Here is a 25,237-nt window from a genome sequence, read left to right as displayed (position 1 = left end):
ATTTTTTCTGGTATAGTATGGTATATATGGAAAATATTTTAGAATGTTAAACCATTTTAGAAACCCTTGAAATGCATGCCTTTCTTAATGTAGCACTTTCTTTTACATATTACATGTTCAAGAATGCTAATGAATATTGGCTTTGTTTTACTTGATAGACTTGTACTTCATTTCCATTGTCTTTCTCTAGATTTATCTTCTTCAGGCAGGTGGAATAAATGAATGAATTATAAATTGTCATGTACTGAATGGAACCATGAGCCAGCTGTCTATAGCTGTATTATTATTAATCATCTATTTTCATCCTTTTATTCAATTCAACTCTGCTATTTTACCTGACAGATTTGGAATTTCCACCCCCAGATTCTGACTGTAAAGTCCATACATTTTTTTTCAATATTTCTTTGGGTTCAATTTTGGGCTCCCCTCTGAAGGGTGAATAGATTCTGTCTTTTGTAAAATGAACCCATGTGACATTAGCAATCAAAATGTGCTAGAATAGAAAGGAAGGCAAGTTATGTTTTACACACACACACACACACACACCTTTAAATTAAAGTACTGTGGGTGTGTATACACATATATATGTGAATGTATATCCCATTATATATATATCACAATGAATATAGGAACAGTACTTTTCGATCTTATGATGATAGATTTTCTACAACTATCAAAAATGAAGTACTTCCTCTGGTTCTTTTTTGTATTCTGTGCCATTCTCCCCTAGAGCAAAAGAATGATGAAGCAAATTAAATTCTAACCAAGGAAAAAAATGAATGCCTTTAAGCTTATTTCTCTCCTCTGAAGGCAAGTACTTCAACAGCCCACTTACCCTTTACCTCCAAATATGCAGTGATCTAAACAAACAAAACCCACCCAACTTCACAAGAGCAATGGTGAGAGACTTGAAGTTGGTTATTGTGAATAACTCAAGGGAATATTTTCTTTTTTTTCTTGTGAAAGTTCTTTATTGGAACTTTCAGAGCTGAGATAATAGGTAGTCCGTAAGGTTGGACAAAGGCAGGTGAGTAATCATCATAATCAAATGTATGAGATTCATGAGTGGCTTGTCTTCAAAAGGGAATATTTTCTATATTACCTCTTTTCAGTTGTTGATAAGGGAAAAATTTAAGAGGCCAAAGTTCTATTCCTTATGCAATATAGAGCACACACAACAAATGTTGGTTGAATGTCGCATACATTTGCTGTACTCCATCAGAAGTTAAGTATATTTGTTATGGAAGTATGAAGAATAAAAGTAAAGAAGTTCAGGGGCTTTTTTATACTCAGATAGGGCTAGTGTACAGGTGCCCAGAGTTCTTTCATCTTGACCTGCTAAAAGGAAAAAAGTTAAATAATTAAAATGTCCTGCAATTAATAGTAACTTGGAATTATGTCAATAGCTGTATCAATTACAGTAACCTTCCTTCTTGGTTCTAGTAAGTTCAGCTGATACTAAATACACCCACATAACCAAAGAGATAGGTAATTTAGCAAGGTTCTAAGGAGACCTATAGGAGTAATCAAATATTGGAAAGTGTTTTCAGAGGAAGTTAAAATAGTATGTATGGTTTTGCAGTCTGAGGAAGAAAACACTGAGGGCTTTTTAAATAGTATTTTTAAAAACTATGAAAGACTTTATGCATAAGCCAGACCCAGCGGAACACACCTATAACCCCAGGGACTCAGGAGGCTAAAGCAGAAGGATTTTAATTTGAAGCCAGCCTCAGTAATTTTATTGAGACCCTGTCTCAAAAAAAAAAAAAGAAAAGAAAGAAAGAAAAAGAAAAGAAGAGGAAAAGGGGCTGTGGATACAGCTCAGTGTTCGATGGTAAAGCATGCCTGGGTTCAAAAATCCCAGTACAAAACAAAAACAAAAAGCAAAATATGTTTGTAAAGATTATCAGCCTGGGACCATTCTGTGTCTAATTCAGATGTAGAGGTTCTCCAAACTATATATGCTTAGGTTCTGCCTCACCCAGGAGCTACTGGATTCAGATTTCAGTGGGGGGTGAGGGATGAGGCTCAGACCACTATGTTTTTTGAAAGTTTTTCTGATGTTTTGCATGTACAGCTAAGATTGAGAACAATTGTTCTTGTCACTGACTAAATATGTGGGTGTTTGCAGGCTTTTTATATACCAGGATTTCTTATCATAAAATAAGAACAGTACAGCTCATAGGCAGTGGCAATCAAGTTGTCCCTAAAATGAAGCTTCTACTGTGCTCCTGAAGTAGTGTTTGATTCTTACATGGGATCTCTTCATTCTCAAAACAACCTTTTTAGAAAGGTATTATCATTTTCATTTTCTAAATGAAAAAATGAACATTCACAAAGTTTCAATGACTTGCCAAACATAGTAAACTACAGGAACCAGGATTTGAATCCAAATCCATTTTTAGTAAAATGGACCCAAAATCTCCTCAAACTTCAAAAATTAGTTCTGGAAAATGGATCTGAAAACCAAAAGCCAATTGACATAAAATCCTACTACATCGACTGTCTCTGATACTGGAATTGAGACAGAAGAGTTGAAATATATTGGTAACTGGCAAAATTTACTGATTTCTCTTTTTGTTCATACCAACAAACTATATGCTTATTCTTCATCCACAATTATTTGTTTATTTCCTTGTAGATAGTGGTACAGTCCAAACAAGAAGTTGATGCATGTCTCAAAGTTCTGGCAGTTTATATGTTTTCTCTAGATTTTAATTTCTACTCATGCAGATTTTCAAGGTTAACCATCATTGAGACATGAGAATCTTCTTAGATCTTTCATGAGCATGCACAGAGCCAAATATACATGTGTGGCCTTTTCAATCCTCAGAAATATGCTGAAACTTTTCAAAAATTTATATGAATATCTTATTACCCAGATTTTTCTTTCAAGTTTTTTTGGAAAACCATTTTATCTACACACTGGCTTTGGCAGCAATAATGTTGAATAGCTATAATGTTAAACAGTTGATTCTGATTGGTTTTAGCTAACATCTTGAATATAACACCTTTCCCCTGAGTGAGTTATGTACCAGGTAAAATAGAGACAAGTCCTAAAAGTAAGGCATTTGTATAGAGCTGCTGAACATTATTGAGAATTCTGTGTGTGTGTGTGAGGCTTCTTGCTGAGCTCGGAACCCATTGGGCCCCCTTTAGTGGACAAGTCTGCTGGATTTAATACTTACCGTTATTGTGAGGCTGTTGTGGAATTGGGGAGAGAACAATGGGATTGAAGCAAATTAAAAACACCATAGTTCTTACTGTTTGCACAAATATTCTGTTAATTTTCTTGAATAAATACTTGATGGATTGTTGCAGATCTTTCGGTGGGTTCTAGAGTTTTGGAAAAGTTAACTTTTCAAATTTTTGAGTATTCTTCTTGCTTTTAAGAAGGTGTGGGGTTTGGGAGATCTTTATTTAACTATTGTAGAAATGCTTCTTCACTAGTCATTAAAATAGTTGGAGAACTTCAATAGTCCGAGCTGTGAGTTCAAATTCAGTGTTAGGCTGGTCTAACAGGCATATGAAATAAAGTGTTGGCATAGAGTCATCTGGAAAGTAAATTAAAGTAGTGAGGATGGTATATTCAAGGCTCAGGTAGAAAATTTTACTTTGAATAAAAAATATTTTGAAAGAACTTAAGTTCTTGGGCCAGGAATAATGTGAGGAGAAAGTATTCAAAGATTTTTCTGATATCTGGGCATAGGATGATGTGAAGATGTGCAAGGATGAAGATGAGCTCAAAAGCAGTGGGAATAATCTGCATGTGTGGCATTGAACCCTCGCTTAACCTGGCAGCAGTGGACATGGAAAGAGGATCTTAGGGGTCAGGAAATGAGAGAAGTTTCAAAGGATGCAAATGATGCCACTCTGCTATGCCAGGATGCTAGTAGAGTAACAATACTAAATGTATTGGAAAAGCAGACACATGGTAAATCCTTATTTTGATAACTTAAAAGATTCCTTCATTTAGCTAATGATTTCTTAAGCTCCTTGCAGATACATGATTATAAAGATTAAATGATTGGAGGTTGATCATTAAAACCAGAATTTTTATGACATTAAATGCTGAGTATCCCCTCCTAAATTACATTAATAAAAAAAAAGAAAAAATGTTTTTTAAATATCCAAAGATGTTCTAAAATGTTTATCATCTTAACTTCCTTTTCTAACATGTGATTCTCTTGGAAAGCAAATGTAAGAATTCTAAGAGTATGTCTTAATGGATCTTAATTACTGTGTGTGGAAGTGAGAGGTTCATGGCTTTGAATGTTTATTAATAGACCAAAAGAATTAATAGACTAAAAGAATCCTGGGTTCAAGCACTGCTTATTACTTAGAACAGTGTGCTTTTCTTTCAGTGTGTATATTTGTCATTTTTCCATTGACTTCTTGCCTTACATTTTCTTCAGATCTTGATAAGAGAAAAACTAGATCACTAACAATGAGATAGTCACTTTATCCATATAATTGAGAAATGTTAATTCTTATTTGGAATCAAAGTCAAATTTCTCTACCTTGATCTAATGAAGGATTCTCATTTAGTTTTCATTTCTATGCATACTTGTAATAATTTTAAGACTAGAGGTAGCAATACTTTAAAATATTAGAATCACAATATAGTCTTTATCAATATTTTGAATAATTATAGTAACCATTCAAGAACAAAACCTTATCTGTAGATTAAGTAAATAAAAGATTTTATATATCCATATGCATATTTATTATTTTTAGTTTTTCCTAAGCGGAAATTGATTGTTGCTTTTTGTGCACACACACACACACACATACACACACACACACACCTGTTGGAGTTGGGCAAAGAAAGCAAGATTATTTTCCTTGCTTTCATATTGTGTATGTGTGTGTAAAGCCATTCATTGAGCTTCTCCCTATTCCTGCTCTTTGCTGGGGAGGGTTAACTTATTTGTAAATTTGGGAGCAGGAACTGAGAGCATGTATCATTTACTTTTTTTGTGTGTGTGATCTTGTTACCTGCAAAGAGTAAGTGAAGTAAATTTAGCAGTGAAGAATCTGGTAGGGAAAACTGATGCCAATCTACCTAATTCTAGGGTTTAATAGTAAGAAGCATGTTTCCAGTTGCTTTTTTGTGCTTCATTAAAGAAATTATTTTAGGGATTTCACTATTTCCAATTTCATCTGGGGGATACAAATTTTCCCAGAAATAATAAACGTTTATTTATTTTTGAAATGGTATTATTCCCTTCTTCAGGTGGTTTTTAAACTCACAGATTATTTTTCCTTAAAAATAATATACATGTAAGTTTTTAAAAACCAAGCAAAACAAAAGATAATATGATCTCATTCCCCAATGGTAAAAATCAAATTTTCTAATCATTTCTTCCAGAAATATTTCATGCATGCATAATGTATGTGCCTGTTTTTTTCCCATAAATGTGAACATGGATTACATATTTTTGTTTCTTTTGTCTTAGCTCACCATGTTGATACCTCTACATTTATCTCAGTTTTAAACATCTGAATCATGATGATTGCTACATTTATTCATCGTGTAGGTTCTTAGATACTACACTAAACACATTGCACAATATATTTAATTTTAATTCAAATTTATTTATGTACTTCATTATTTCATTTTTAACTACCGACAAAACTTTGAGGTTGATACTGTTACTATTCTAATTTTCCAGATGCAGAAACTGAAATTTTGCAAAGGCAACTTTGCTAAAAAGGCAGACCTGGGATTCAGACTCTGTGCTCATACTCTTTTGAGTACTATTCCAATGTTTTTCAAGTATATTTCACCAACTAATTGCATCAAAATGAAGTAGAATACTTGTAAAACATAGCTCTCTAGGTTCACCATTAGAGATTCTATTTAGTAAGAATTTAAAAGAGAATCACAAATCTGTGTTATTTACAAGTGTTTCAGGTGGATTTTATATAGTCTAAAGTCAGAGAACCTCTGCATTTTCTTTTATTACCTGAATAATACTTATTAAATGATCTCTTAAAGATGAACCTAAAATAATTTCTAGTCTTTTAATATTGTAAATGACACATTCAATATACACCATCGGAAGTATATTCTTATTTGCATTTATAAGTTTTACTGTAGAAAAGAATTCTATTTCTGTAGAATTCCTGGGTCAGTTTTCTCCTGGCATTTATTATGTAATCTGTTGTTTTCCTACTGATTTGAATTACCAGCTTCATTTATAATAAATTTCTCCAAGTATTGGAACTTTTTGTTTCTTTTTATGTATATCTTCTATTCTACTGCCTTTCAATTATTATAGCAGAACCATTTATATTTATTTAAATATTTGGTAAAGGCTTATCTCCAATACCTCCACTACTTTTCTGTTTTCAAAAATGGATACCTGGCTACTGTCATACAATTATTTTTCCAAATGCATTATAGGATTACTTGTCAAGATCCAAGATAGTGTAGGAGGGAAATACTAGTTCAGTAGTGCTGCATTGAGTTTAAGAATTATAAGGAATCACCCTCTTTAAAATATTAAGCCATGTTACAAAATAACAAGGTGTATTTTCCCATTGGTGTCCAGTTTTATGCCCCTCTCAGCCTGTACTTCCATTCTGCTTGTGTTATATGAGTTTTCCGTTGTTACTGTAGCAAATTGCCACAAATTTAGTGGTTTACAAAACAACACAGATTTTATTACTTGATAGTTCTGGAGGTCCAAAATGGGTCTCATTAGGCTAAAGTCAAAGAAGGCTGCTTTCCTTTCTGGAGGCTCTAGGAGAGAATCTGTTTTCTTACCTTTTCCAATTTACGTGAGCTGATTGCGTTCCTTGTCTCATGGCTAATTTCCAAATCCAAATCTAGCACCTTGAGTAAGTCTGACACTGACTCTTTTTCCTTCTTCTATTTATAAGAACCTTTCTGATTACACTGGGCTGCCTGAATAATCCAGGATGATCTCAATATTTATTTGCAAAGTCCTTTCTGCTACATAACAAAATACATTCACAGGATGCAGGATTAGGACATGACTTTTAGGGAGGCTATTATTCAAGTGACCACTGTCATGAATGCTGTTTTCCATAGAATTGCCAATCATCCTTTTCTACCACTCAAAAGTCTCTCTTAAGAATTTCTTTTTTAAAAGTTATTATTATTATTCTATATTTATATTGTTATGTTCTTGACTTGAATGTCATTGTAAATCTTTTGAGATACTTTCTTTTGATATTGTGGGAATGTGGCAGAGGAGTCAGACCACTTCCAAAAGCTTTTATCTATTTTGAGTCATTTGAAATTGTGAGTCATCACAGTTGAAAGACCCATAAACCTACATTCCCTGGTGTTAGTATTACTTTCCCCATTATCAGAAAAAGAATTTTCGAAGCACAGTATCAGGTAGCTTGTATCATAGTATTAACATAATACTTCTCTTGATTGTCTTAATTTACCTAGCATTTTAAAACTCATCTAATTCAAACTGTCATCTTTTATGCACAGGAAATACCTTGTGTCAATCAGGGTATGCTTGAAGACTCCAGGGGTTAAGAACCTGCTACTTATGAAGCAGCAGATTTCATCCTGGGAAGCTCTAATTGTTAGAAACCTCATCTTCAGCTGAAATCTTCTCCCTATTATTATTTTTTTCATCCTGCTTCTACCCCCTTGGAGACAGAGAACAATTCTAATCTGTATTTATCTTTTTTTAAAAAAAATAACCTTTATTTTATTTTTATGTGGTACCGAGCATTGAACCCAGTCTCTCTCGTGTGCTAGGTGAGCTCTCTACAACTGAGTCACAACCCAGCTCCTCTTCTACCTTTTAAATATGTGTAAAACATGTTTCTTTACATCTCTTTTTCTTCTCCTTCTCTTTCTTCTCCTCCTCTTCCTCCTCCTTTTCCTCCTCCTTCTCCTCTTTCTTCTTCTTCTTCTTCTCCTTCTCCTTCTCCTTCTCCTCCTCCTCCTCCTCCTTCCTCCTCCTCCTCCTCCTCCTCCTCCTCCTCCTCCTCTTCTTCTCCCTCTCCTCCTTCTTCTCCTCCTTCTCCTCCTCCTCTTTTTCTCCCTTCTCCCTACCTCCTTCTTCTTTTTCTTCTTGTCCTCCTTATGTGACACCAGTTTAATGCTCACCATTGTCTGCCCCCCATGTCTAGAGAAAATAATCCATTTGGTCTTTGCCCCTCATCATATGTTGCCCCCGCCAAGCCAAGTGCAGCTGTCTGGTCTTTGTGCACCACTGACCTTTGTGTCATCCACGAATAACAAAGCACAAGAACATGGAAATTGCTAAAATAAAACTTACAGAACATTAGTCAGGGGCTGTGGATGTAGCTTAGTGATAGAGTGTTTATCTACCATGGGTGAGGCCCAGGTGCTAGGCTCAATTCAATTCCAGATATTACAATAAGCAAAGACATTCAGCAACACTAACAATAGACACTCTTTCCTTAGGAGAACTTTTTAAATTATTATTTTTTAATTTTAATTTGTTGTATATGACAGTAGAATGCATTACAATTCATATACATAAAGAGCACAATTTTTCATAACTCTAGTTGTACACAAATTAGAGTAATACCATTTGTGTCTTCATATATTTACTTAGGGTAATGATGTCCATTTCATTCTACCATTTTTCTTAGCCCCATGCATTCTCCCCTCCCCTTTGATCTATCTAGAGTTCTTCTAATCCTGCCATACTCCAGCCCCCCACCCCATTATGAATCAGCATCCTTATATCAGAGAAAACATTCAGCGTTTGGTTTTTTGGGAACTTCACTTAGCATTATATTCTCCAACTCCATCCATTTTCCTGCAAATGCCATAAATTTATTCTCTTTTAATGTAGAATAGTATTCCATTGTGTATATATATCACATTTTATTTATCCATTCATCTACTGAAGGATATCTAGTTTAGTTCCACAGTTTAGCTATTGTGAATTGTGCTGCTATAAACATTGATGTGGCTGTGTCCCTGTAGTATGCTGTCTTTAAGTCCTTTGGATATAGATCAAGGAGTGGGATAGCTGGGTAAAATGGTGGTTCCATTCCCAGTTTTCCAGGGAATCTCCATACTGCTTTCTATATTGGCTGCACCAATTTGCAGTCCCACCAGCAATGTATGAATGTGCTTCCCCCCCACATCCTCGACAACACTTACTGTTGTTTGTATTCTTTTTTGAAAACCACAGATAAAAAGTTTAATTTTAGAAACTGAATCCATCATTTATAAATACACTAAAGCACAGTCCACTAGAATTGAGAGCCAGTGTAGGTACAGTATTCAACAGCTTCCTAGAGGGCCATGGCAGAGGAGCGCGTCACCTCACCCACAGCATCCAATGGTCTGAAGTGACACAGGAACCTTTTTCAGATGTTAAAGCAAACACTTTCAAGACGTATTGTTAAAAAAATCTGACAACTGATAATTTCACTCTGATGTCCTGGGATTCTAAAATACCCAGTGATGGCCGAATATTCCCTATTATAAAAAAAAGAAAAATCTAAATGCCTAGCCTCACCGCCGTAGCCTGCCAGATGCCCCCGTTGGTCACCACTGCCTCCACGGCCCTGCAGTGGTTCCAGCACCTGGGTCAACACACAGAGCTCCACTGCTCAGGGATGCTCCCTCAGAGGCACCAGAGGCGGTCAACTGGGCACCTGTTGCACTGCCATGCTCCGCCCTGGCTGAATCCTCAGCATGGACACACTCGGGACTCTAATCTGATCTCAAGGAGTCAGGACAGATAGTCGGGGACGTATGAGTGAATGAACGGACCATGCAACCCTGAATGCAAAGACCTGAAATGGAACGTGTCCATCACCACGTCACTGCAACTGCACACTCCGTGATGACTCACCCAAGTACAGTTTTGTTTTCAAACACTTTGTCTATGTGGTAAACAGTTTGTATTCTTAATAGCTGCCATTCTGACTGGAGTGAGATCTCCATCATGTCAGATTAGGCCCCGACTTCCTTAATAAGACTCCTTATAGGGCAAGAATTAAAATTAAGAATCAATAAATGGGATGGATTCAAACTAAAAAGCTTCTCAACAAAAGAAATAATCAATAATTTGAATAGAAAGCTTACATTTTGGGAGCATTTTTTTTACCACACACACTTAGAAAACTAATCTCTAGAATATATAAAGAACTCAAAAATCTTAACCCCAAAAATTAAAAACCACAAATAACCCAATCAAAAAATTGGCTAAGGAACTGAACAGACATTTCTCAGAAGATGATATACAATCACTCAACAAATACATGAAACATTCAACATCTCTAACAATTAGAGAAATGCAAGCCAATACTGAATTTTTATAGCTCATTTCTTTACTGAAGCTGAAGACCTTATTTTTAATCACTTATAAACTTTGACTTGTTAGATGGTTTTAAACATCTGTAAAAACACATTGTAAACAACTTATGAAAACATGTTATACAGACTTTGATTATGCATAGATTTCAAAAGCATATAGTACTACAAACCTGCTCTTTATTGATACTTATGCATATGGTTAAATTTTAACAACAATTTTAACAATTTTAAAACAAAGTTTAGAACAGCATTTATCTCTGCTAGGTAAAGGAGATGGATGGATCAGAGAGAGGAACATGTGGTTTGGGTGTAAGGGTGGGTTTCAAAAGTTAAGTGATAATGATCAATCCCTTGAAACTAAGTAGTGTGCACACATGGATTAATTTTTTTTATTATCAAGCATATTTTCCTTTGAGGGATATTTGGCCTCTTTTGTGATATGAAATATTTGGTTCCATAAGTATGGATTTATTGTCTTTGTGTTTTATCTCCTTTCCTTTAAGTGGGCTCTCATTTTCCACGGGAAGCTTTGTAATTCAAAAATTATCTTCCAATGAGAAATTTTGGCACTTTCTTAGGGAGCATAAGAAGGAGCACTTCGTGACTGTTTCAGATATTTTTTTTTCTTTTGTGAATATATCCATACATGCTTGCAGAGGTAAACACTGTGAGGAAAATTCATAGCTCTTAGATGCCATTAGTTTTCTCAGCATACTCAATTTTCATGTGATATTTTTCTTTCTTTATATTTTATAATTTTATCTAATAAATATACCTCCTTTTAATTGTTCATTATAGATATACATAATCTTGTTCTTGATTTTGGTATAATTATTCAAGCATAGAATATGATTTGCTCCAGTTTAGTCCCCAGTACTGTGCCTTTCCCTTGGTTCCTCCTTCCCACTCTTACATTTTTTCTACTCTACTAATGGTTTTTCTATTTATTTACAGTTTTTAAAATTAATGCATTATGTATATATATAAAGGTGAAATTTACCGTGGTATATTCATATATGTACATAGGAAAGTTTGGTTAGATACATTCCACTGTTCTTACCTTTCCCCATCCCTCATTCCTCCCCTTCAATTTCCTTCCTCTACTCCATTGATCTCCCTTCTGTTTTCATGGGATTCTCCTTTCTTTTCCCTCCTTCCTTCCTTCCTTCCTTCCGTCCTTCCTTCCTTCCTTCCTTCCTTCCTTCCTTCCTTCCTTCCTTCCTCCGTCTCTTTCTTTTCTTCCTTTGTTTTTCTTCCTTATTTTGGTCTAGCTTCTGCATATAAAAGAAAACATATGACTCTTGACTGTGTGGTTCTGATTTATTTCACTTAGCATTCATCCATTTACCAACAAAAAATGACATATTTTATTCTTTATGGCTAAGTAAAACTGTATTATGTGTGTGTGTGTGTGTATAACATATATATATATATATATATATATATATATATATATATATATATATATATATAATCACATTTTCTTAATCCATTCATCTGTTGACAGGATCCTAGGCTGTTTCCAAGTTTGGCTATTGTGAATTTCACTGCTGTAGACATTAATGTGGCTGCATCCTTATAGCATGCTGATTTTAGATCTTTTGTATAAATATGAAATCATATGGTGTTTCCCTTTCAAGTTTTTTGAGGCATGTCCATATGCTTTCCAGAGTGGTTGTTCTAATTTGCAGTTCCACCAACAATATATAAATGTACCTTTTCCCCCACATTCTCACCCAAATGATGATTGACATTCTGACTGGAATGAGATTAAATCTCAGTGTAGTTTTGACTTGCATTTCCCAGATTGCTAGAGACATTGAATATTTTTCATATATTAGTGACCATTTATATTCTTTGAGAAGTGTCTCTTTAGTTCTTTTGTCCACTTATTGAGTTAATTGGTTGTTTCTTGTTAAGTTTTTGAGTTCTTACGTATTCTAGGCATTAATCCCCTATATGAGGAGCAGGTGGCAAAGATCTTTCATTCCTCTTCTTGCTCAGAATAACTTCATACTTTTTATTATTTACTGTTTATTTTACTTTATTGTTTACTAAAAAGCAGAAGCTTTTAAATTTGATGTCATTTCACTTATAGATTCTTGGTTTTATATCTTATGTTTTAGGAGTCTTGTTAAGGAAGTCGATGTCTGTGCCAATATATTGGAGTGTTAAGCCTACATTTTCTTCTAGCAGTTGCAGAATTTCTGGTCTAATTCTTAGAGCTTTGTTCCACTTTGATTTGACTTTTGTGCAGGAAGAGATATAGGGATCAAGTTTCATTCTTCTTCATATTGATATCCAGTTTTCCCAGCACCATTTGTTAGAAGGCTATCTTTTCTCCAACATAAGTTTTTGGCACCTTTGTTAAATATCAGATGATTAAGTATGTAGGGTTGTCTCTGTGTCTTCTATTCTATTGGTCTGAATATCTGTTTTGTGCCAAAACCATGCTGTTTTTGTTACTATATCTCTGTAGTATAATTTGAAGTTCAGTATTATGATGCCTCCAGCATTCCTCTTCTTGCTCAGAATAACTTTGACTATTCTGCATCTCTCATTCTTCCAAAAATTTTTGAACTATTTTTCTACTTCTGTGACAAACGTCATTGGTATTTTTATGGTGGATTTCATTGAATTTGTGTAACACTTTTTTTAGTATGACCATTTTAAAAATATTAATTCTGCCTTTCCAAGAACATAGGGGGTCTTTCCATCTTTTAAGGTCTTCTTCAATTTCTTTCCTCTGTATTCTATAGTTTTCATTGTAGAGGTCCTTCACATTCTTGGTTAAATTTATTCCAAAGTATTTATTTTTTTAAAAAAAATTCTTATTTATCTATTTTTATGTGGTGCTGAGAATTGAACCTAGGGCCTCGCACATGCTAGGCAAGTGCTCTACCACTGAGCCACAACCCCAGCCCCAAGGTATTTAATTTTTTGAGGTTATTGCGAATGTGATAGCTTTCTTAATTAAACATTTTAATGGGAAGGTAAATTAGCCCATTCTGTGTGGTTAAATTCAATGTTGTTTTCAAAGATTTAAAAATCCTTATAATTCTTCATAAACATAGTAAAATTTCAACTTCACCAAATCCATGCATTGTTCTGATGAATTTAATTTAGGATAAATTAGGATTTTAGCTACAGACTCTCTTTTTTCATAGACTCTTCAATTTTATTGTTGTTTTTTTTCACTCCCCTCTCTGAATCTTACTATGTTGCACAGGCTGGGCTTGGACTTGAGATTTCCTGCCTCAGCCTCCCAAATAGCTGTATCAGTTTTCTTTGATAAGCAAAGCAGTAAACAATAACAAACAAACATAAAGACAAAATCATGGGCGTCTGAAAAGGTCATAATAATTTCCATAATCAGTAGTTAGATTTGCTTAGAGACACTTAAAACTGTTAAGTTAGTCAATAAATATTTATTGATCACCTACTATGTGAAAGGACCTGTATTGCTTCTTTGGATACAGTGGTGTGGTGTACAAGACAAATTTTAGCCTTTACAGGGCTTATGGCATTGTGCATAGTTTCATCCATAATTTTATCCATAGATAATTTTATCCATAGATAATCCATAATAATTAATGCCTCAGTAATGAGGCATTCCTTTTGTTAGTTTCTGATGCTACTTATTGGATAATGATTTATCAATACATTTTAATTTTAATAGATAAGCAATATTATTAATTTATGAAATATTATTTTTATATTAAACTGAGTTTGCCTTCTTGACTTATAAACATTAGTTATTATTTTGCCATACAAACTTTGGATAAATCCACCAGAGCAACCTCTGCCCTTCCCTTCCCTTTGTAGGACAGCTCTTGAGGGAGAGACTTTTCAGTATGTTGAGGAAACAATCCTGGCTGTGAAGCTTCTGTGGAAGAACACTATGGTTCCTTTCATCATTTCTTGTTTGACATGGTTTCAAAATCATATACCATCCTGATTGCTTTCCTCTGGATGCTTTCTACTTTGTCACTCTTTGTTGTTAAAACTAAATTACTCCCAATTTCCTGCTTTCAATAGAGAAGAGTGAACATAATTGACTCTTTGATGTGTGAGGATCTGGTTTGGTCAGAAAGCAATTATACTGACCTTGAATTCTGTACTGTAAATATCATTATAGAAGAAGAAGGAGCTTATACTAAATCTTTATCAAACTTTTCATATATCTTGGAAGATTTCTTTTGAAAATATGAGTTTATTTTCTTATTTATTTCTCAGTATTGAAATAAACTTTATTTAGATAGCAAAGATCAAAAGATAAATCATGATTACTTTTGAAATTCTTCATGCAGTTAATGTATCTTCTCCAGATTATGAACCTCCTGAGAGCAAGGATTATGTTTTATTTGTTTTTAAAAATCTCTGATACTTAGCACAGTCATACACACACACACACACACACACACACACACACACACACACCACCGATATGAAAAATGTCCAATTTTGGTGACCAATTGATATAAAATGAAATGAATTTCAATTTTTAAAATACATTGAAGTATCTGACATATAGAATTGGACCACATTTTGTCCTGATTTGAAAAGGGTAACCTTAGTAAATTAATTAACAGTACACACAGAAAAATGCTGGTGTTTTGGATGGTAATAATTTTAACTGAAATGACAGAAAATGCTTGCCTCAGCTCTATGAACAAAATTGCATCAAGACAGGAGACTGAATATAGCCTCAGCTCTGAAAATGCCTCCGTATAAGCTTCTTCTCTGAGGAAAATATTTTCCTAAAAGCTTCACATCAAACTTCTGCTATGTATAAATGGCCAATGTTTCATCATGTGGCTATCTCTAAGAGGCAAGCAAAGTGGAAATGACTGTTGATTAAACAATAGTTTGTACCACAACTAGAAAAAATTCATACATTACAAGAAGAAGGGAAGACATTACTAGTTCAGGAACAAATTCAGGGAAACTAAGTTAGAAGATCACTTTTAAAATCATCACTGGTGATGCTAGATCATACAGTTCAAGCAAATTAATCGCCAGCTATCAATCACTTTTGGAAGATCTGATGAACCTGAGTATCTTTTCTAGTTTTTGTGAATCAAAAGAGACTTATGTCTTTATTACAAAGCTGTTTGTTTTTTCCCCCTCCTTTTCAGGAGTCCTATCCAAAGAAGAGGAATTATACTATGGAAATTGTACCATCTGCTTCTCTGGATACTTTTCCTTCAGAAAATGAGAACTTTCTATGTGATCTCATGGACACAGCTGTTACAAAGAAACCGTGTTCCTTAGAAATTGCAAGGGCACCTTCCCCAAGAACTGGTAATATTTCCTACTCACAATTGGGCCAATTCAATTTGCATGTTTACATAAGTGAATATTATTATTTTGATTTCACATTACATGATCAATATGAAAGTGCCCCAATATACTCCCAGTAATCATTTTTGCATTTTAAAGTGAGTACAGGTAAGTTAGGGAATTTTTTTATGTGAAATCTTTTGACTGTAGATAAAAGCCCTTCATGGGGATTATTTTGCCTTGATGAAGACACTTTGAAAGTTTTTAATGATGAAAAACCTTGGTCAGAGATAAAGCTTGGGTTCTTAGAACTTCATAGATGATTTGGTAGCAAGAGTCTCTACATAATTTTTGGTAGGATATCTGTTTCTAAGTTATCAAAATGCACTTAGCTTACTTAGTATTTTACATCTTTTATGGCATTTTCAGATCCATTATTTATTCACATTAAAAACTAGTGAATAAGTCAAGACAAATACTATTCACATTTTGCTGCTAAGGAAACTGGAGCTATGTCACATTTAAGCTCAGTAACTCTCAGGCTTGTGCCTAAACATGGATTATTAACTACCGCCATATTTGTTTTCTGTTGATTTGCCACTACCTTTAAGAACAAATGCAGGATAGTTATGTAAAAGCTAATGAAGGAGTATAGTTTCAAGTTGGTGATCAATATATTCACTACTACAAGGAATTGTGGGAAAAGTTCTGAAGAGTGACTTTTTTTTTTTGGTTTGGAAATCCAATTGCTGCTTACTTGAGGGCTATAAATTTTAAGTGTGATAAATCATATTTCTGGAAGGAAACAATGAGAGACTGGGAAATGGAAAATAAGAAAATTGGTGTGGAGGACACAGATTACTCTTTCAAGAGATATTGATGCTGGTGGAAGAGGAAAGAAGGTAAGAGACTGAAACAGCTAGTTTATTTTAGGATAAGTAAAACTCAGTGGAGTTTAGAGGTAGGAGGAATTTTCTGGTGGAGAAAGGTATTGAAAATAGTGAATGAAAAGAAAGAGTAAAATGGGTAAAGGTCAAGAATTAACTATTCTAAGAAAACAGATACTTTGATTCCCCTGAAGTAGAGAACATGGTTGTGAATGTACAGAAATTCTGAAATATGTATTTCCAAATGGACTCAGTTTCTCTGGATCAGATTAAAAGGGTTCTGAATGAAAGGAAAAATGAGATCTTGAGAAGGGTTGAAATAAAATTCCGAAAAGTCACTATGGATAATAAGCTAGGGGATTTTTATAATTTTTTGAGCAGTACTGAAGCTTGCATGTTGTATGAATAATAAATATGCAGAAGGAATATTTTAGGTAAAATTGTAGTAATGAAGATAATTAAAACTTATTGAGTATTTACTGTGTGTGGCAGATACTGTTCTAAGTGCTTTATATATATTGTTTCATATTATTCTTACAATGTTGTGAGGTACTAATATCATCATTCACACATCATTCACACAGATGAGGAAACAGAGGCACTGAAACATTAGGTTGCCTCCCAAAGTAATAATGGAAGGATCTGGCATTTAAACTTGAGTTGTTTGACTTGTGCTCTTAAACACTATGTAATAGTGCTGCATTATATTGGAGGATGGGGGTGTAGCGCTTAAATTCTCAAGAAATGTGAAGGTAATACTGGAAGTCCGCATAGAAGAGCAATAAAGTTAGAAAAAGAATGTTATAAGAGGAAAATATAAACTTCAAATGAGTTGCAGAAGAAGCTGAAGAAGACACAGACCCAGGAAACAAGGCTTATTTAGGCTCAGATAAACTTTCCTGAAGGCAGCAAATAATGCTGAATAAAAATATAGAAAACTTTTTAAAAGCATTGAATGATGGCAGGAAAATTAAACAAGCTGAATCACATCTAAATTTCATACTTCTTTTTATCAGTACCTTTTTAAGAAATAATCAGGCCAAAATATCAGTTAATGTGGGAAGCCAGTGTATCAATAAAGCCACTTTTGTCCCAAGGAATTTTCTGAGTCTGCTCTTGAGTGTTGGTGCTCAGAGTTTCCATGAGTTTCAATACAGAAAGGAAATCTCAATACCCATCCAGTATGGGAAATTTTATATGAAATTCTTCCTCCATAGAGCTATTCCCAGAGTATACCCTCATAGTAATGAGAAGTAATCTTGTCTCATATCCTCTACCCTAGGAACTTAAAAAAAAGGTTTGTCATGAGCAGAACAAGAGGGAAAGTTCCTGAAGGGTTAATACTATGAAGTAGCACTTATATAAATTTGCACCCCACATTCACATCACTTAGATGGTCCAAAAAATATCAATTCTTCAACTTAATTTTAAGCAATACTCTCAGGTACTATGCAGAAACAAATGAAGGAAGGGAAGAATATACTATGTTCCTAGGTCTTAAATGCTTCCTATAAATAATTTTCTTATTAAAATTAGAAGTTTGTAATCATTAAGTCTACAGAAAGAACAGTCCAAAGAAGAGCCAGTAGACATAGGTATAAGAGAATGATACCTGAAAAGACTTCACATATTGTAATTCTCAGATTCATGCTATAATATGACCATGATGTTATAATGAAAAGACAAGCTTGGATGTAATTGGGGAAATAGAAGCTAAAAATGTCACCTAGGATTGGCTTAGTTTATTTAGCAAGGTATTCTCCAACTCCATCCATTTACCTGCAAATGCCATAATTTTGTTCTCTTTTAATGCTGAATAATATTTCATTGTGTGTATATACCACAGTTTCTTTATTCATTCCTCTATTGAAGGGCATCTGGGTTGGTTCCACAGTTTGGTTATTGTGAATTGAGCTGCTATGAACATTGATGTGGCTGCGGCAATGCTACATCATACACAACCAGAGAATGAAAAGTTGTGCTGCAGTTGTATACATTAAATCAAAATGCATCCTGCTGTATATATACCTAATTAAAATAAATAAATTAATTAAAAACCCTGGTGTATTTTATAAGACAAAGTAAACTTCAAGAAATGGATAAAAGGAGATTCCAACATGGCGGCTGGGAGCAGCAAACCTGGCATGTAGCCAGTATTGTGGTGAGCAGCACCCGTGAGAGGGGCCTGGCTAGAGGAAAAGTGGGAAGTGACTAGACACAAGAGGAGGCCCTAGGCACTCAGGATTGGAGACTCGCCCAGTCTGGGAGGAGCTGCTGCACAGTGATTGGTTCCCGCGTATTGACAGGAGAAACTTGGCCTGGTGGGCACAGCGCCACCTACTGGAAGAGAAGTTAATCAAACTCTAAGACTGCATTTATTAGTTTTTTTTTCTTTTTTTTTTTTTTTGATTTGGGTTTTTCTTTCATTTTCATTTTTCTTTCTTGTTGTTTTTTTAATTTTTTTTTACAATTTTTTTAAAATTTTTTTTCTTCTAATTTTAATTTTAATTTTTTTTATTATTTTTTTAAATTTTTTTTCTTTTTTATTTCCTATTTTTTTTCTTCTTTTGTCTTTTCATTGCTTTTCAATTATCTTATCCCCCCTTCCTTGAATTCTACCTGCTTACTCTCATTCTCTTTAGTGACTTCTTCCCTTCCCTTCTAATACCTTTCCTCCCAAGCATCAAATAAATTTATAGGAGTAAACAGTAACTCAGAAGTCAAACAGAACAAGAAGTAACATGAGCAGCTTCAAAAAGCAAGGAAGAAAAGGAGTACAAACAATGCAGGACAGCCTAAATATTCAGGAGGACCTAGAGTCATCAGAAAAATGGTCATATAAAGAACTCAAGGAACACCTTAGACAGATGGAATGGAACCTTAAAGAGGATACAAGACAGCAAACTCAAGCAGCGAAAGAACACATTGAGAATGAATTACATAAACAGATAAAAGAAGAAGTTAAGCATCTTTATCAGGAGATAGAGATTATAAAAAATAATCAAACAATAATTCTAGAAATGAAGGAAACGATAAACCAAATTAAAAACTCAATTGAGAGTATCACTAACAGAGTGGAGCAAGTAGAAGCCAGAACGTCAGATAATGAAGACAAAATATATCATCTTGAAAAGAGTCTAGCCAACTCAGAAAGTCTGGTAAAAAATCACGAGAAAAACATCCAAGAGTTATGGGATAACATAAAAAAATGAAACTTACAAGTCATCGGGATAGAAGAAGGTACAGAGATTCAAACCAAGGGAATGAGTAACCTGCTGAATGAAATAATTACAGAAAACTTTCCAGAAATAAAAAAGGAAACAGATATACAAATTGTAGATGCACACAGGACACCGAGCACACAAAATCACAGTAGACCAACGCCAAGACACATTGTTATGAAGATATCCAATATACAGAACAAAGAGAAAATATTAAAAGCTACAAGAGAAAGCAGGCAGATTACATTCAGGGGTAAACCAATAAGGTTAACAACGGATTTTTCATCACAGACACTGAAAGCAAGAAGGTCATGGAACAATGTATTTCAAACACTGAAAGACAATGGATGCCAACCAAGAATTCTGTATCTAGCAAAATTAAGCTTCAGGTATGACAACGAAATAAAAATATTTCATGATAAACAAAAGTTAAAAGAATTTGCAGCCAGAAAACCAGCATTGCAAAGCATTTTGAGCAAAACACTACACAAGGAAGAAATGAAAAACAATAACCAAAACCATCAGTGGGAAGTGCCTCAGTAAAGACAGAGGGCGAGGGGAAAGACAATCATGGAGAAACAAACTAAAATTTTTTTAAAAAAGGATAAACAATCAAACATGGATGGAAGTTCAAACCATATATCAATAGTAACTCTGAATGTTAATGGCTTAAACTCTCCAATAAAGTGACATAGGCTGGTATCATGGATTAAAAAAACAAATCCAACAATATGCTGCCTCCAGGAGACACATCTGATTGGAAAAGACATACACAGGCTGAAGGTGAAAGGATGGGAAAAAATATACCACACACACGGTCCTCGTAAGCAAGCAGGGGTGGCCATTCTCATATCGAATAAAATCGACTTCAAGACTAAGTTAATCAAAAGGGATAAAGAAGGACATTATATACTGTTAAAAGGAACCATTCACCAACAAGACATAATAATTATCAATATTTATGCACCAAATAATGGTGCTGCAACATTCATAAAACAAATTCTCCTCACGTTCAAGAATCAAATAGACCACAGCACAATAATTATGGGTGACTTCAACACACCTCTCTCACCATTGGACAGATCCTCCAAACAAAAGTTGAATAAAGAAACTATAGAACTCAATATCACAATCAATAACCTAGACTTAACTGACATATATAGAATATATCAACCATCATCAAATGGATATACTTTTTTCTCAGCAGCACATGGATCCTTCTCAAAAATAGACCATATATTATGCCATAGGGCAACCCTCAGTAAATATAAAGGGGTGGAGATAATACCATGCATTTTATCTGATCATAATGGAATGAAACTGGAAATCAATGATAAAAGAAGGAAGGAAAAATCCTACATCACATGGAAAATGAACAATATGTTACTGAATGATCAATGGGTTACAGAAGACATAAAGAAGGAAATCAAAAAATTCTTAGAGATAAATGAAAATACAGACACAACATATCAGAATCTATGGGACACAATGAAAGCAGTTTTAAGAGTAAAATTCATCACCTGGTGGTCATTCCTTAAAAAAAGAAAAAACCAACAAATAAATGAGCTCACACTTCATCTCAAAACCCTAGAAAAGGAAGAACAAAACAACAGCAAATGTAGCAGAAGGCAAGAAATAATTAAAATCAGAGCTGAAATCAATGAAATTGAAACAAAAGAAAGTATTGAAAAAATTAACAAAACTAAAAGTTGGTTCTTCGAAAAAATAAATAAGATCGACAGACCTTTAGCCATGCTAACAAAGAGGAGAGAGAACTCAAATTACTAACATACGGGATGAAAAAGGCAATATCACAACAGATGCTACAGAAATACAGAAGACAATTAGAAATTATTTTGAAAACCTATATTCCAATAAAATAGAAGATAGTGAAGACATCGATAAATTTCTTAAGTCATATGATTTGCCCAGACTGAATCAGGAGGATACACACAATTTGAACAGACCAATATCAGTGGATGAAATAGAAGAAGCCATCAAAAGACTACCAACCAAGAAAAGCCCAGGACCGGATGGGTATACAGCAGAGTTTTACAAAACCTTTAAAGAAGAATTAATACCAATACTTTTCAAGTTATTTCAGGAAATAGAAAAAGAGGGAGCTCTTCCAAATTCATTCTATGAGGCCAACATCACCCTGATTCCGAAACCAGACAAAGACACCTCAAAGAAAGAAAACTACAGACCAATATCTCTAATGAACCTCGATGCAAAAATCCTCAATAAAATTCTGGCGAATCGAATACAAAAACACATCAAAAAAATTGTGCACCATGATCAAGTAGGATTCATCCCTGGGATGCAAGGCTGGTTCAATATACGGAAATCAATAAATGTTATTCACCACATCAATAGACTTAAAGATAAGAACCATATGATCATCTCGATAGATGCAGAGAAAGCATTCGACAAAGTACAGCATCCCTTTATGTTCACATTAGAAAAACTAGGGATAACAGGAATTTACCTTGACATTGTAAAAGCTATCTATGCTAAGCCTCAGGCTAGCATCATTCTGAATGGACAAAAGTTAAAGGCATTCCCTCTAAAATCTGGAACAAGACAGGGATGCCCTGGCCAGAGCAATTAGACAAATGAAAGAAATTAAAGGCATAAAAATAGGAAAAGAAGAACTTAAATTATCACTATTTGCAGATGACATGATTCTATACCTAGAAGACCCAAAAAGGTCCACAAAGAAACTACTAGAACTAATAAATGAATTCAGCAAAGTGGCAGGATATAAAATCAACACGCATAAATCAAAGGCATTTCTGTATATCAGCGACAAAACTTCTGAAACGGAAATGAGGAAAAACACTTCATTCACAATATCCTGAAAAAAAAAAAAATAAAATACTTGGGAATCAACCTAACAAAAGAGGTGAAATATTTATACAATGAAAACTACAGAACCCTAAAGAGAGAAGTAGATGAAGATCTTAGAAGATGGAAAAATATACCCTGTTCATGGATAGGCAGAACTAACATTATCAAAATGGCGATATTACCAAAAGTTCTCTATATGTTTAATGCAATGCCAATCAAAATCCCAACTGCATTTCTTGTAGAAATATATAGAGCAATCATGAAATTCATATGGAAAAACAAAAGACCCAGAATAGCAAAAGCAATTCTAAACAGGAAGTGTGAATCAGGCGGTATAGCGATACCAGATTTCAAACTATATTACAGAACAATAGTGACAAAAACAGCATGGTACTGGTACCAAAACAGGCGGGTGGACCAATGGTATAGAATAGAGGACACAGAGACTAATTAATCCACAAAGTTACAACTATCTTATATTTGATAAAGGGGCTAAAAGCATGCAATGGAGGAAGGATAGCATCTTCAACAAATGGTGTTGGGAAAACTGGAAATCTATATGCAAGAAAATGAAACTGAATCCCTTTCTCTCGCCATGCACAAAAGTTAACTCAAAATGGATCAAGGAGCTAGATATCAAATCAGAGACTCTGCATCTGATAGAGGAAAAAGTTGGCTACGATCTACATATTGTGGGGTCGGGCTCCAAATTCCTTAATAGGACACCCATAGCACAAGAGTTAATAACAAGAATCAACAAATGGGACTTACTTAAACTAAAAAGTTTTTTTCTCAGCAAGAGAAACAATAAGAGAGGTAAATAGGGAGCCTACATCATGGGAAAAAAATTTTACTCCTCACACTTCAGATAGAGCCCTAATATCCAGAGTATACAAAGAACTCAAAAAATTAGACAATAAGATAACAAATAACCCAATCAACAAATGGGCCAAGGACCTGAACAGACACTTCTCAGAGGAGGACATACAATCAATCAACAAGTACATGAAAAAATGCTCACCATCTCTAGCAGTCAGAGAAATGCAAATCAAAACCACCCTAAGATACCATCTCACTCCAGTAAGATTGGCAGCCACTATGAAGTCAAACAAAACAAGTGCTGGCGAGGATGTGGAGAAAGGGGTACACTTGTACACTGCTGGTGGGACTGCAAATTGGTGCGGCCAATTTGGAAAGCAGTTTGGAGATTCCTCGGAAAGCTGGCAATGGAACCACCATTTGACCCTGCTATTGCCCTTCTCGGACTATTCCCTGAAGACCTTAAAAGAGCATGCTACAGGGATACTGCCACATCGATGTTCATAGCAGCACAATTCACAATAGCTAGACTGTGGAACCAACCCAGATGCCCTTCAATAGATGAATGGATAAAAAAAATGTGGCATCTATACACAATGGAGTACTACGCAGCAATAAAAAATGACAAAATCATAGAATTTGCAGGGAAATGGATGGCACCAGAGCAGATTATGCTTAGTGAAGCTAGCCATTCCCTAAAAAACAAATACCAAATGTCTTCTTTGATATAATGAGAGCAACTATGAACAGAGCAGGGAGGAAGAGCAGGAAGAAAAGATTAACATTAAACAGAGACATGAGATGGGAGGGAAAGGGAGAGAAAAGGGAAATTGCATGGAAATCAAGGGAGACCCTCATTGCTATACAAAATTACATATAAGAGGTTGTGAGGGGAATGGGAAAATAAACAAGGAGAGAAATGAATTACAGTAGATGGGGTAGAGAGAGAAGATGGGAGGGGAGGGGAGGGGGATAGTAGAGGATAGGAAAGGTAGCAGAATATAACAATTACTAATAGGGCATTATGTAAAATTGTGGATGTGTAACCGACGTGATTCTGCAATCTGCATTTGGGGTAAAATTGGGAGTTCATAACCCACTTCAATCTAATGTATGAAATATGATATGTCAAGAGCTTTGTAATGTTGTGAACAACCAATAAAAAAAATAAACAAAGAAAAAAAGAAAAGTGTAAAAAAAAGAAATGGAAAAAAACATGACACACAAACTCAAAATTTAAAACTCAATGGATGGATGGAAAAGCAGATTAGTTTCAGGTGAAGATTTAGAGAATTGGATATGAGGCACAGGAAAGTTTTCAAAACTTTGTATGGAGAGAAAAAGAGGTATCAAACATCAAAGAAAAGCTGAGAGCTTGGAGTATACATAGTGACAAGTCCTTACATATCTAATGTAAGAATGTTCAATAAGAGTTTCAGAAGTAGAAAAAAGGGGGAAAAGAAATATATTTGAGGAGATATTATCCCCAAAAGGCATATCCTTTCCCTTGAGCTTACATGGAGGAAGAGAAGTGAACAGTTAAATTCAATAGATACAATAAGTGCTAAGATAACGTTTCACAAGAAGTGCTTTAGGAGCAGAAAAGAGGGACATTGAATCTTACCGAGAAGCTTGAGGAAGTCTTTTTAAAAAAGATAAAGTCTGTGACACTTATCCATTGCAATTTATAAGCCACCAAAACATACTGACATCTGTCATTCATATTGCTCAGAAATCTTCAAATCTGGAAGGTTTGGAAGGAATTCATTTTGTAGGAATTCCTTGTTTGTATACCACATTGTATGAACTGGGATTGATCATTGGGAGGATAAGCTGGCCCATTCATGTGGCTGGCAGGTTGGTGTTGGCTATAAAAC

The 25,237-nt window shown here is 34.6% G+C and overlaps 1 protein-coding gene across 9 annotated transcripts in view; it reads left to right on the top strand.

Annotated features, from left to right (window-relative positions):
• The window catches only part of ANKS1B (ankyrin repeat and sterile alpha motif domain containing 1B), a gene marked incomplete at its 5' end in the record, with an annotated part of 1,127,620 nt that overhangs the window by 404,589 nt on the left and 697,794 nt on the right, over positions 1–25,237 (top strand). For all 9 annotated transcript variants that reach the window (XM_081311098.1, XM_081311097.1, XM_081311094.1 and 6 more), the window contains one exon: positions 15,439–15,604. In XM_081311098.1, the coding sequence (XP_081167224.1) occupies positions 15,439–15,604 (166 nt within the window). The remainder of the gene's footprint in view (positions 1–15,438; positions 15,605–25,237) is intronic.

This window comes from Spermophilus citellus (genome assembly GCF_964194105.1).
Source record: "Spermophilus citellus genome assembly, chromosome: 10".
Taxonomy (NCBI): Eukaryota; Metazoa; Chordata; class Mammalia; order Rodentia; family Sciuridae; genus Spermophilus; species Spermophilus citellus.
Note: the sequence above shows the minus strand (reverse complement) of the source record. Positions and strands in the feature narration are given on the sequence as shown.